The following is a 14,053-nucleotide window of genomic DNA, read 5'->3' as shown; positions in this document are numbered from 1 at the left end:
GCAATTGACATTGAGAAGATATTGCTCAGCATTCCACCTCGGATTAAAACCTTCCCTCAGTGGACCTCTTGTGGTCTTGCGTCTGGTTACAAGTATGTGCATTTGTGTTGAGCTATATAATTAAGTGTTATGTTTGATCATACTCTATTTCACAAGTGTTTTATTCTCCTCAATTAGCTTCAAAATAAATCCAGAGAAAACGTTTGCAGAGATGACAGAGGGAGTGAGTGCATACCCTCACCTGCAGGTGTCTCCACCTCTGGCACTGAAGGAGATGGGAGTGGATCCGCCACGTCTGGTGCTTCTGGACAAAGGTTAGGTTGAACATCACAATTACATAATGACATCAAATATCATATCTCATACATTTCTAAATCCAGTGTTTCTGTTAAGGAACAAGCTGTTGGATTTTTTTTTTTTTTTTTTGAATTACACATATTGACATTTGCCATTCTCCACTAGTCACTACCAGTTTTATATTATTAATCTTTTGCCTCTGATGCTTTTTGGTTATTGTAACTCAACGTGTTGTATTCCTTCCCAGACAACCTTGGTGTTTTTCACGAAAAAGACAAAATGCATCCTCAACGTGCCTTTTTCTTTGATTGCCTCAAAGGAAAAATAGTAAATGTGGATTTAGACGAGTTGTCAAATAAGTAAGGTTTTTTAATTGTATAATATTATTTATTTGCCACAGTAATGCATTTTATGTTTGAAGAATGTACCTAAATGAATGAAGTAGCCTTTGTTTGTCAATAATCTTTCTCTCAACTAATTGTCGACTTTATTTGTGTTAGGTTAGGAGATGTCAGGACTGATCAACTCCTCAGGATAAGCCGAACTCCCCAGGAGGCAATAATGGTACACATTAAATGAAACCTCATTTCTTACATAAGGTCATATTCAAAATTATATTTTTGAGGCGGTCATTTGTGCTTAATGTTTGAATAATGTTACTTGAAATAACAACGTAGTGTTTTAACCCTGTAAATATAATTACGGGACATTAGGGACACCCTACCCAATGTAAACCTTGATCTCTTCGGGAATAGGTTGTTGGTGTATTAGAAGTATAAAGAATCACGGACACACAAGTTCGAACTGAGAAGGCTTTTACTCAAACTCCAGCCACAACGATATCACTCCTTTTTCCTCTCTTTTTAGAATATAATTACCATCAAGCATTTTGGGTATTACAGTTCTTACACTAACCCGGGACATATACATATACTATAATATATTAATTCTATACAGCATTGAAACTGGCACTCTAAACAACATATAAAGTTTGTTAACAAACTAAGTTAAAGGTTACTGTAGTATATTTTATTTGGAGAAATAAAGAGATTAGATGGTGTGTTGGAACCACCTGGCTGTAAGTCTCAAGGCACAATACTCCTTTGTCTGTTTATAATTAATTCTGTATGATTTATGTTTTATGCTCAAGGTCCTTTTGGATTCAAGTACCTCCATGTCTAGGGGGTGCTGTTATTCAGACATCAGTATGGACAGGCTGTCTGCTGTCAAACAGCTGTTTCATTCCTTTGCAAACAGAACTATGGCATACAATTTCCACAACATAATTTCCCTGGTGATATTTGATGGGAATGTTGAAATGATCCATACGTTCACTGAAAATCTGCCTAAATTCCAGGTGAGCTTACTCTTATATAACTCTTCACTCTTATTCTTATATTTAGTTTAAGAATTAGAAATCTATTAAGTAGATATGGGTGTAGGTGAGATTTAATAAACCAAAGGGAGGCGAAGCAAGTCAGTTTTGTTTGTTTTGCCGGTTCTGTGAGTAGGTATACGTTTGTGTGTTCATGCCGTCTTGTTCACGGGCTCTGACTGCGTCTCCATCTCGACCATTAACACAATGGTCTCAATCCTGCTCAATCCTGCCACTGCACTTTGTCTGTTTCACCTAAATGATTTAAAAGTGAGTCAATGATTTACAAAAAAATCTATGCAATAAAAGTTTAGTAAAGCAATGTTAGCAGTGCTGTTTTAGTAAAGTAATGTTAGCAGTGCTGTTTTAGTAAAGTAATGTTAGCAGTGCTGTTTTAGTAAAGTAATGTTAGCAGTGCTGTTTTAGTAAAGTAATGTTAGCAGTGCTGTTTTAGTAAAGCAATGTTAGCAGTGCTGTTTTAGTAAAGTAATGCTAGCAGTGCTGTTTTAGTAAAGTAATGTTAGCAGTGCTATTTTAGTAAAGTAAGGTTAGCAGTGCTGTTTTAGTAAAGTAATGTTAGCAGTGTTGTTTCACTAATATATAAAAGCTCCATTATTAGTAAAGTAATGTTAGCAGTGCTGTATGTCACTATTATGTAATAGCTCCTGTTTTAGAAATGATGCCAAACTCGAATCCCTTTTATAGGATCTTATCTGGTCAAGTTATATATTTGGCCATGTTTTATATTTAAGTGCCTATGTGCTTAATACTTAATATATTCTCAAAAACTTAATACACATTGACAATGTACATTTTTATATTAGTACATGGTGTTAGACATTGTTCTTGGGATCAGGGTAGTTATATAGTAAAATAGTACTGCTTTAATCAGATATGACCAGATGCTTTGACTCACATTGCAATTTTAGGCAGAGAGTTGTTTGTGTTCTACAGCTTACTATTCCAATATTCTACAATGTTGTTGCGGAAGTAGAGGACTTTATTTAGGGTTTTGATCATTAGGTTTTCATTCCTTTCATGCTGTGTGTAAGAATTTGTAAATAAGATAGATCCATAATTTTGGTATTGGGTTAGCTTGTATGTAAAGGAAATGTAAGCATTTTTATAAATGTGTTGATTGACTGTGGACTGTGTGAAAACAACAGAAATTGTGTCAATGGTATGGTCCACAGATGTATTGTGTTCAGAGTTTGGAAAATGTGACTATAGATTGGACGAAACGATGCTAGCGATAGTAACAAACTAGCTGATAGCTAGCTGATTCATTAGGTTGTTAGGAGACATGTCATACAGATGTGGTGCTGATATAATGATTTGAGAAACTCTTTAAGCAATGATCCAATGTTTTTCTTCTTAAAGCAATGCATGGATACTATACATGCACGTAGGGGCACTCTTCTCTACGATGCCTTGGATCTTAGTGTGGCTGAACTTGAGCAGGTCAAAAAGCAGTTCCCAGACTGCCGGCTACGTGTCTTATGTCTCACAGATGGGGAAGATGCCGGGTATAGTATTCTTTTTTGGAGTATTTAGCATTATCTTGACAGCACAGAGCTATGATATGTTTTCCTTTTTATCTTATTAGATCGTCAAAGTGTCCCGCTGAGGTTACAAACAAATTGATGAATTCCAACATAGTTGTTGACACCATTAATGTTCAAACCAGGGACAACAAAGTTCTGCATGCCATCAGCAACGCAACAGGTGGGTAGCAAACCATTGACATAAAGCAGTTCTACAAATATAACATTATCCAGCAACAGGAGAAACTCTTTAGCAAAGAAATAATAATTCATTACAAGCGTGGTGTGTTGATGCTGCCATTGTGTCATGGCTTTTCCTTATAGGTGGTTGTTGTTTTAAGCCAGAGACCAGTGTTGAGGCACTGAAGCTCTTTGAGATGGAAACCCTGTTGTCTTTGGAGAGCAGGAAACTCAAGTCAAAACACAACATCCCCTTCGAGACTGTGGTATGTTTTAAAGCAGACAGATCAGAGTTTAAATCGAATTCTAAGCTTGTTTTATTAACCTATACATTTAACACTCAGCAGAAAGAGGCTTTTAGCTCTATTGCCCCTTAATTACTTAAACATTCATCTACTTTATATATGCCTCTAGGTGCCGTATTTTCCAGACTATAAACCACACCGTATAAACAGCATGACAGTATTTTATGTCATTTTGTGAAACAAACCAGTGTTTTGAGCGCAGTTTATTCAGTGTATCATTCTGTCACGTAAACATGTAGTTGTGGTGCTAGCCATTTAAAAGCAGTATGGGATGGGCATCTCTACAGATGTAACCTGCCACATGCAACTGAAACAGGACATGCAAGCTAGGAATCTTTGGCCCATGGATACTCTGCTCTGCTCTATATTTACTACAATTACACTGAATTACTAATGAAGAGATTCTTAATGAAGAGATTATTAGCTTTAACAAGAATATTTGTCAGATTCAGTCTATTACATGAGTCTGTGCTGGTGTTCGTACCTATTGGTAAATTGGCAAACAATTGTAGTGGCTCGGACCGAGTCAACAATTTCAGCCTCCATCAATTCAACTGTGATTAGTTTAATCAGTCTTGGTCCAAACCAGCTTTAATGTTAGGTGTTTTACAGAATGACTTAATGAGGTGCTTTTCAACCCTTGGCTATGATAAAGAGCCAGAGGTCAAACTGCCTACTACGATCAACAACAAGGTGACAACGACTAAAAAGTAAGAGAAACTTCCTACCTTTGCATTTGTCACCCGTCATCAGCATTTCTTTAGCAACATCATCATGTGCTCTTTAATTAATACATTCCCTATAATGATCTTACCTTCACCTGACAGTGCTTTGAAAAAGAAGATTCAGGAGTCAAGGAGTGGACATTTCCTGGTCAAGGACAAACGCATCATGGAGGAGCTGAAACACCTCCACTGTGACCCTCATCCCTACTATTCTGTTTTTCCGTCAGAAGCAGATTTCTGTTAGTTAAACACTGAATAATATACGTGATATTACTACCTCTCTTTTCGCTGGTCACATACCGTATAAGAGTGGACAATGCAAAGAGGAAACCACAGACAGACACACAGACAGACAGATACACACACAAACAGATACACACACAAACAGATACACACACAGACAGATACACACACAAACAGATACACACACAAACAGATACACACACAAACAGATACACACACAAACAGATACACACACAGACAGATACACACACAAACAGATACACACACAAACAGATACACACACAAACAGATACACACACAGACAGACACACAGACAGACACACATACAAATACACAGCCAAACACACAGACAGACAGACACACACACAAAGACAAACACACAGCCTTCCAGACACTTCCTCATCATCAATGTACTCAGTGCATTTCACTTTTCCTTCGCTGTTTATATACAGGGGAGAAATGGGAGCTCTTCAGACAGTAAAATAAAAATGTCTTCTATTACTGTAAGTGAAGCATTGACTGTGAGAAGATGCCATTTAGACATCATTGTTCTCCCCCTTCTGTTTAAGTGAAGTTAAGCAGCATTGATAGTTGAACATGTAGACATCCTTGTTCTCCCTCCTCTGTTTAAGTGAAGTTAAGCAGCATTGATTGTGAGAAGATGACATGTGGACATCATTGATCTCCCTCTTCTGTTTCTCTTCCTCATATTATCTTGCTTGTTCTCCTGTCAGCCTTCTGGAAGGTGGTGATGCAGGGTCCTCCTGATACCCCCTATGAGGACGGGGTGTTTGAGCTGTACTGCCAGTTCCCCGACGACTACCCCATCAAGCCCCCCCTGGTGCGATTCATCACCCCAGTATCCTTTAAGGCCCAGTTTGTTGATTGGCTTGGCTTTGTAACTGATGTGCTGAGATGTGTTTTTTTAAAGCCCAGTGTGTGAAGAGTTTTAGAAAAGTCAACATGGTATACAGAAGATTGATATCGATTCCCACTGTCAAAGTGTCCCTGATCAAGACACTGAACCCCTAATTGCTCCTGATGTGCAGTGTGCCATCAGTGTAGATGTCAAATGTATATACAAACTTGTAAGTCGCTTTGGATAAAAGCGTCTGCTAAATGACTTAATGTAAATGTATTGAGCTAGTTAAATGAGAACTGTATTTTGCCCATGAGTGTCCCAGACCCACCCCCTAAAGCCCACAAGCCCCCCAAAACAGGCAGCCCTTTTAGCGCACACATAATGTCTTCTCTATCTTCGTTTATCTCTGTACGTAAACAACCTGCTGCCTAAATCAGAGATCACACCGACCTATCACAGGCCAACATGGTACTTGGGGGATGTAAGAACCCAGACTAGGGTTAGGGTTGAGATTGGAGACAAACCCAGATTAGTGTAAGGGATGGAGTAGGGGAGTAGGGGTTTGTATGGGATAAATATTACTTGTTTAAGTACTATAAGGAAGTAAAATTCTGCCTTAGCCACACTAAAGGTGTACCACTGCAATGTAAACAGCATTGGCCGAATCTGCCATAACATCTTCGACCGTAACTACTCAGCTCACATCACCATGAGGGAGATCCTGGACGCCGTGTACGGACTCCTCATCGCTCCAGAGCCTGATGACCCTTTAGACAGGTGAACTATTTTACAACTCTATCTGCTGTTGAAATAAGTGACATTATATCTATATAATGAAACAATGGGAATATAATAATCTTGTTGAACAGGAAACAGGAAAGAGGCTAATACTTTCCAGGTTGAAAAACACTGAAATACCGAATTTGTGAGTTTACTGTGTGTGCGTGTGTATGAGGGTATGAGCATGTGTGTGTACCATATTTCCTTTTATTCACCTCTGCTGCAGAAGGTATTGAGACTGGCCCTTTATTTCTAATTCCCTCTGATGCTGCGTTACGCTGCTTATACAAACTCAACAGTTCCTGTAACTCCTCGCTCTCTTTCTCAGTGCACTTCCTGTAACCGTGCGCTCTCTTTTTCGGTGCACAACTGCTAGTTCAGTTACAGCATGGTTAGTAACTCTAAATGTAAATATCGTTGCACAGCCAAACGTTTTCAGCATGAACAAACAGTCAATATCACTCTGCATCTCGCAGCTCTCATACTTTGCATGTAGATGATGTGCCTTATGTTGGATTAGTAATTCCCTTCCTCTTCCTAGTGCCCTCCCACGAAATAGTTTTAAGACTTCAAAATATTCTATTTACAATTGCCATTAAATTTACAAAATTGGTTAATACACTGGTTCACGGAATGAACCATTTCACTTAAAACATTATGGTGCAGTAGGTTTTTACATTCTCAGTTTTTGTATAAAACAAGAATTCTTCCCAATTCCCAGTGTTTTAGCGGAGGAATACATGACCAGTCAAGGAAAATACAATGAACAGGCTAAGAAAAACAAGGAGCTTCATGCAAAAGCAACTGTGGATGATATTGAAAAGGTAACGTATTTCTTCATTTTAGTAGCACACACACATACACACACACACACACGCACGGTAGAAGAAAATAAAAGAATGTGTAGGATGAATGTCCTTCAGCTGTTAAAGCAAGGTGCTTCTGAGGATGACTGAACTGATTCAATTCAATTCAATTTTATTTATATTGAAAATAATACAATTGTCTCAAGGCGATTTAAAGAGCCCAGGGCCTGAACCCCCCCGGGGAAAGCAGAGTTCAAGTTCAAGTTCAAGTTGATTTATATAGCACATTTCATATGGTATACTTAGACACAATGTGCTTTGTGGTGACAGGGGCAATGAAAAACTCAGAAGAAACAGGAAGAAACCTTAAGCAGAACCTCAGCTAATAATGGGGGGCCATCTGCTTGGATCCAGGCAGGTAGAGAGGTAGAGATAGAAAAAGAAGGGGGGGTTAGGGGGCAGGGAGTCTTTTGGTAAAAGGGTAGAAGTAGAGAGTAGACAATCAGAAACGTGGCAGATGAATTAGGATAAGCATGCTAGCATACATGGGTTAAATGTACACAATATATACAATATTAACATGGTATATACCTGATAAACACAAATTTGGCAGTGGATAAGGTGGGGAAAGTGCATTCAAGTACTGTATTGTAGAGCAGCTTAGTGGGTATACAGGGTGCTCATATAATGTTCTAATACCAGGGTGAGTAGAATAATGAAATGGATGTGGTGATGAGGAACAACGTTTCCACAGCCACCGTCATGTGCAAGCAAAGGTCATGCTTTAAGAGAGACAATTCAGTCAGTAAACATACATTTCATGAAGAGACAGATGAAAAGATAATTTAGATAAACAATTTATAGTAAGTCATATGGCCACTTTATCAGTATCAGTGTTAGCATCATATGAGTTAGAAGGTGAGGCTGCCTAGCAAGATGTATGGGAATTTTGTTTATATTTAGTTTTGACAAGTTATATTTTGTTATGCTTGGCTGACATAGTGAATGCGAATTTTAGTTGTATAAAGATAGCAAGGGTGCAGAATACACAACAGTGCACAAATGTTTAAAACGGAACATTCATCACAAGGAGTTCCAGAGTCTGACATATCATTCAGTACATATCATTCAGTGCATGTAGCTGAATGGATGAGGAGGGGAAGGCAAATGAAAAATCTAGTGTCCCAAGGTCTGCTGCCCTTCACAAATTGTTGCATAGTGTTACTTTAATTAAAGTCTGTATTGTCATAGATTTCTTTTAACTGTTCATTTAACTTTTCATCATTTTATAAACTGGATTCATTTTAGTTCTTTTAACTGTTCATTCATTACAGAAACTGGTGGGCCGTGAATTGTCCTCGGATAAAGTGCCACAGCAATTGGCGTGCTCCCTCACTAAGAAGCTGTTTGTGGATCCGGTGAAAACTAGAGAGGGAATGATCTATGAGCGTAGAGCCATCGAGAAGTATCTAAAAAAGTAAGTCAGAGTCAGAGTTGAACTTGTATTCTGTGTTTTTTGTATTCCCCCTCACACCATTCTGTCTCTCCTCAGGACAATCAGAATTCTGAAACCCCAGAGGTATATTAGCTAGTGGGTCTTAGACCAGTGCCAAGGGGTATGTTAGACTCTAGTTATTCATCTCGTGATTGACTCTAGTTATTAATCTCGTGATTGACTCTAGTTATTAATCTCGTGACTGACTCTAGTTATTCATCTCATGATTGACTCTAGTTATTCATCTCGTGACTGACTCTAGTTATTCATCTCGTGATTGACTCTAGTTATTCATCTCGTGATTGACTCTAGTTATTCATCTCGTGATTGACTCTAGTTATTCATCTCGTGACTGACTCTAGTTATTAATCTCGTGATTGACTCTAGTTATTAATCTCGTGACTGACTCTAGTTATTCATCTCGTGATTGACTCTAGTTATTCATCTCGTGACTGACTCTAGTTATTCATCTCGTGACTGACTGTAGTTATTCATCTCGTGATTGACTCTAGTTATTAATCTCGTGACTGACTCTAGTTATTCATCTCGTGACTGACTCTAGTTATTCATCTCGTGACTGACTCTAGTTATTCATCTCGTGACTGACTGTAGTTATTCATCTCGTGACTGACTCTAGTTATTCATCTCGTGATTGACTCTTGAACAACATCCGGGCTGTTGGACTTGTGTAGTTGCAACTTTGTGCGTCATTAAGCTCAGATAAATAGAGAATGTGACATTCATGCTTGTTTTCTTGCAGGAAGAATACTGATCCAATAACTAAAAAGTATCTACAGAGAAATTTCCTCAAAGAAGACAAAGTCATGAAAAAAAGAGTGCAAGAGTATCGCAGAGGACAAATTGAGGAAGCATCTGACTAGTTGACAAGTTCACCAATTGCTCTTTCCTCGTATGCACAACACATGTAAACCAGCATCAGAATATCCTGTGGCTTTGTGCTGCAGCGAAATCTCACATAGAATGTAATCTGCTTTTCAGATTATACTTCTTCACTATTTGGTGGTAGAATTAGTAATCAGCTTGATGATTTTCTCTTTTTCTGATGTGCAATGTACTCAAGATTTATATCTTCAATTTGATTATTTTAATTTCACTTACATTCACATTAAATAATTTGCACGTAGCTTACCCTAACCCTATACCTCCGGACTGAGTGAACCAAATCTCTCCCTGTGTGTGTGTGTGTGGTTGTGTGTGTGTGTGTGGGGGGAGGTGTGGCCATAGAATGGCATCACAATTTGAGGACCGGTACCGGGCTGTGTTTAATGATGTGTTAGAAATTATGCGTATTGCAAATGTTATTGAGGAGAAAGACCTACTAGCAAAAGACAGGGAGAGGTGGAGGTCCATAGTGTCGGCCCTACACACCAATAAATGTTATTTGGTAAAGCATGCCATGTGAAATATTAAGATGGAGTGAGGTGGTTGTTTTTGTCCTTGAGGGCGGAACAGTGTGCTGGAACAGAGATACTCCCTGTTCTTATATCTGTAACTCTGTTAAATAGACACTGCCTGTGAGAATTCATCTGACTCTCACAGACTGTTGCTGTTCACTGTTTGTGTTTCTGATCCTTCCGCAGAAGACTAATAAACTCTTTACTAATTACTCATTAAAAGATTGATTTCATTTTAGAGTGGTTATTATCAGAAATAAACCACACACATCAACATATTGTGTCTACTGAACACACACGAACACACACACACAAACATGTTGTATTGTACTGAACACACACGAACACACACACACGAACATGTTGTATTCTACTGAACACACACACACACACATGTTGCAGAAATATCAGACACACTCTATACAGCAGGATGAAACAACACATATCTTCACGATCGCCATTCCGATTTGATACAGAATAAATGCTTTTCTTGGAGAGCTTTGTGTATGTGAGTGTGTGTTTGTTTGTGTGTTTGTGTGTGTTTGTGTGTGTGTGTGTGTGTGTGTGTGTGTGTGTGTGTGTGTTTGTGTTTGTGTCTTTGCCAGTGTTGCTATGCAGGGTTTTGTAATCACCAAGGCCACAGTTGTAAGTTTAGTTGAGATGTGTGCAATGACTGTGAATATTACAAGAAACAGGATGGCAAAGTATTACAGAGACTGTTCAAGGTATTGCAAACCAGACCACTGTGTGGAGAAACACAAGCAACCAGTGTCCAGAGGTGTATGTTAGAGTCAGTGTCCAGAGGTGAGTGTGAGTGTTAGTGTGTTAGAGTCAGCAACCAGAGGTGTGTGTGAGTGTTAGTGTGTTAGAGTCAGTGTCCAGAGGTGTGTGTGAGTGTTAGTGTGTTAGAGTTAGTGTCCAGAGGTGTGTGTGAGTGTTAGTGTGTTAGAGTCAGTGTCCAGAGGTGAGTGTGAGTGTGTTAGAGTCAGTGTCCAGAGGTGTGTGTGAGTGTTAGTGCACAGAGTATGAGTCAGTGTCCAGAGGTGAGTGTGAGTGTGTTAGAGTCAGTGTCCAGAGGTGAGTGTGAGTGTTAGTGTGTTAGAGTCAGTGTCCAGAGGTGTGTGTGAGTGTTAGTGTGTTAGAGTCAGTGTCCAGAGGTGTGTGTGAGTGTTAGTGCACAGAGTATGAGTCAGTGTCCAGAGGTGAGTGTGAATGTTAGTGCACAGAGTATGAGTCAGCAACCAGAGGTGTGTGTGAGTGTTAGTGTGTTAGAGTCAGTGTCCAGAGGTGTGTGTGAGTGTTAGTGTGTTAGAGTCAGTGTCCAGAGGTGTGTGTGAGTGTTAGTGTGTTAGAGTTAGTGTCCAGAGGTGTGTGTGAGTGTTAGTGTGTTAGAGTCAGTGTCCAGAGGTGAGTGTGAGTGTGTTAGAGTCAGTGTCCAGAGGTGTGTGTGAGTGTTAGTGCACAGAGTATGAGTCAGTGTCCAGAGGTGAGTGTTAGTGTGTTAGTCAGTGTCCAGAGGTGAGTGTGAGTGTTAGTGTGTTAGTCAGTGTCCAGAGGTGAGTGTGAGTGTTAGTGTGTTAGAGTCAGTGTCCAGAGGTGTGTGTTAGTGTAAGTGTGTTAGAGTCAGTGTCCAGAGGTGTGTGTGAGTGGTAGTGTGTTAGTCAGTGTCCAGAGGTGTGTGTGAGTGTTAGTGTGTTAGAGTCAGTGTCCAGAGGTGAGTGTGAGTGTGTTAGAGTCAGTGTCCAGAGGTGTGTGTTAGTGTAAGTGTGTTAGAGTCAGTGTCCAGAGGTGTGTGTGAGTGGTAGTGTGTTAGTCAGTGTCCAGAGGTGTGTGTGAGTGTTAGTGTGTTAGAGTCAGTGTCCAGAGGTGAGTGTGAGTGTTAGTGTGTTAGAGTCAATGTCCAGAGGTGTGTGTGAGTGTGTTAGAGTCAGCAACCAGAGGTGTGTGTGAGTGTGTTAGAGTCAGTGTCCAGAGGTGTGTGTGAGTGTTAGTGTGGTAGTCAGTGTCCAGAGGTGTGTGTGAGTGTTAGTGTGTTAGAGTCAGTGTCCAGAGGTGAGTGTGAGTGTTAGTGTGTTAGAGTCAGTGTCCAGAGGTGTGTGTGAGTGTTAGTGTGTTAGAGTTAGTGTCCAGAGGTGTGTGTGAGTGTTAGTGTGTTAGAGTCAGTGTCCAGAGGTGAGTGTGAGTGTTAGTGTGTTAGAGTCAGCAACCAGAGGTGTGTGTGAGTGTTAGTGTGTTAGAGTCAGTGTCCAGAGGTGTGTGTGAGTGTAAGTGTGTTAGAGTCAGTGTCCAGAGGTGTGTGTGAGTGTTAGTGTGTTAGAGTCAGTTATAGAACGTCCAGAGGTGAGTGTGAGTGTTAGTGTGTTAGAGTCAGTGTCCAGAGGTGTGTGTGTGTGTTAGTGTGTTAGTCAGTGTCCAGAGGTGAGTGTGAGTGTTAGTGTGTTAGAGTCAGTGTCCAGAGGTGTGTGTTAGTGTAAGTGTGTTAGAGTCAGTGTCCAGAGGTGTGTGTGAGTGTTAGTGTGTTAGAGTCAGCAACCAGAGGTGTGTGTGAGTGTGTAAGTGCCGCTGTGTGACGTTAAAAAGTGTTTTAAGAAAACCAAAAGCACACAAATAATTATGTTATAGAACGTTGTGCTCATTGTGGTGTAGATTTGTCATCAGAAGCCGGTATAATTTAGCCTGGTGACACCAGCCTACGTATTTCCGCCTGAATTGATTTCAAGCTCATACTCAGTCTGGCCTAACCCCGTTGACAATCGTCTCCAGGACTCAAAATTTTGTAGGACCAATCAGCGAACAGTTCAGAGCTGTGACGCAAAACTCGCCTTGGAGGAAAAGACACGAAAAGCTATCGGAAAAGTTGTCTCAACTCTCGAGAACATCAGAAAATTAAAAGGAGAACAAGAGTATTTTCTTGTAAGTTTTATGATTGGAAAGGACGTCGTAGCTCTTCTCCCAACTGGCTTTGGGAAGAGTTTAATCTACCGAATGCTTACTAAACGATGCTGATTGGTTAAGGGAACTCCAATGATTTTAAACCTCAAGATAAGCACCCGCCCATCTCGGAAACCAAAATGCATTGGGTTGGCCCAGACTGAAAGACGGCATGAAATGGAGTCACAGGCTGGTAATGGCCAGGCTAGGTATAATTCCTTACCCAGTTGAAAAAGAATGATTTTCTTAATTTTCTTTGACTGTGAGGTGCGGTTTGAGATTGGCAAACAATGTCTGCACCACCACACACACACACAGACTCTCTGACACACACACGCACACACACTCTCATACACACACACTCTCACACATACACACACACACACATACACACACACACACACACACACACACACGTGTAGGTTCGCCTCTATGTATGCATGACGAATGTTTTCAGCATCCTTGGTTCGTCTCTATGTATGTCTTAGGAATGTTTCAGCATCCTTGGTTCGTCTCTACACACACACACACACACACACACACACACACACACACACACACACACACACACACACACACACACACACACACACACACACACACACGTGTAGGTCCGTCTCTACGTATGTATGACGAATGTTTAAAGCAGAGACACATAGATAGATCCTCGGTCATCCTGATGTGTCTGGCTAAAATTGCCGCTGTGTTGCAGTGGAGATACCCCACACCAATTTAACAAGCAGGAGAATGACAACTACATTGGCCTTATCCTGGCAAAGTGTGTTGCCATTAAAGTCGTCTGGATCAATATCTAGGGCTCTATCCTTAAGGGTTTAGTCGTCTCAGTCAATATCTAGGGCTCTATCCTTAAGGGTTTAGTCGTCTCAGTCAATATCTACGGCTCTATCCTTAAGGGTTTAGTCGTCTCAGTCAATATCTACGGCTCTATCCTTAAGGTGTCTTCAGAGGCAAGCTGGTAAAAGTGTGAGAAGAGAGAAGTGACTCCGGGGTGTGTGTATCACAGTGATGAGACTCCGGGGTGTGTGTATCACAGTGATGAGACTCCGGGGTGTGTGTATCATAGTTCATATAGCA

General features: G+C 40.3%; 1 protein-coding gene across 1 annotated transcript; it reads left to right on the top strand.

Annotated features, from left to right (window-relative positions):
• Positions 1–211: 211 nt before the first annotated feature.
• On the top strand, positions 212–6,312 carry LOC308362873 (uncharacterized protein; the record flags this gene model as incomplete). The annotated part of the gene is made up of 5 exons (XM_080835600.1): positions 212–314; positions 3,541–3,662; positions 4,545–4,665; positions 5,404–5,528; positions 6,163–6,312. The coding sequence occupies 5 exons, from the start codon at positions 212–214 to the stop codon at positions 6,310–6,312; spliced, it is 621 nt and encodes a 206-aa protein (XP_080691726.1).
• Positions 6,313–14,053: the final 7,741 nt, after the last annotated feature.

This window comes from Sprattus sprattus, assembly GCF_963457725.1.
Source record: "Sprattus sprattus genome assembly, chromosome: 3".
NCBI lineage: Eukaryota > Metazoa > Chordata > Actinopteri > Clupeiformes > Clupeidae > Sprattus > Sprattus sprattus.
Note: the sequence above shows the minus strand (reverse complement) of the source record. Positions and strands in the feature narration are given on the sequence as shown.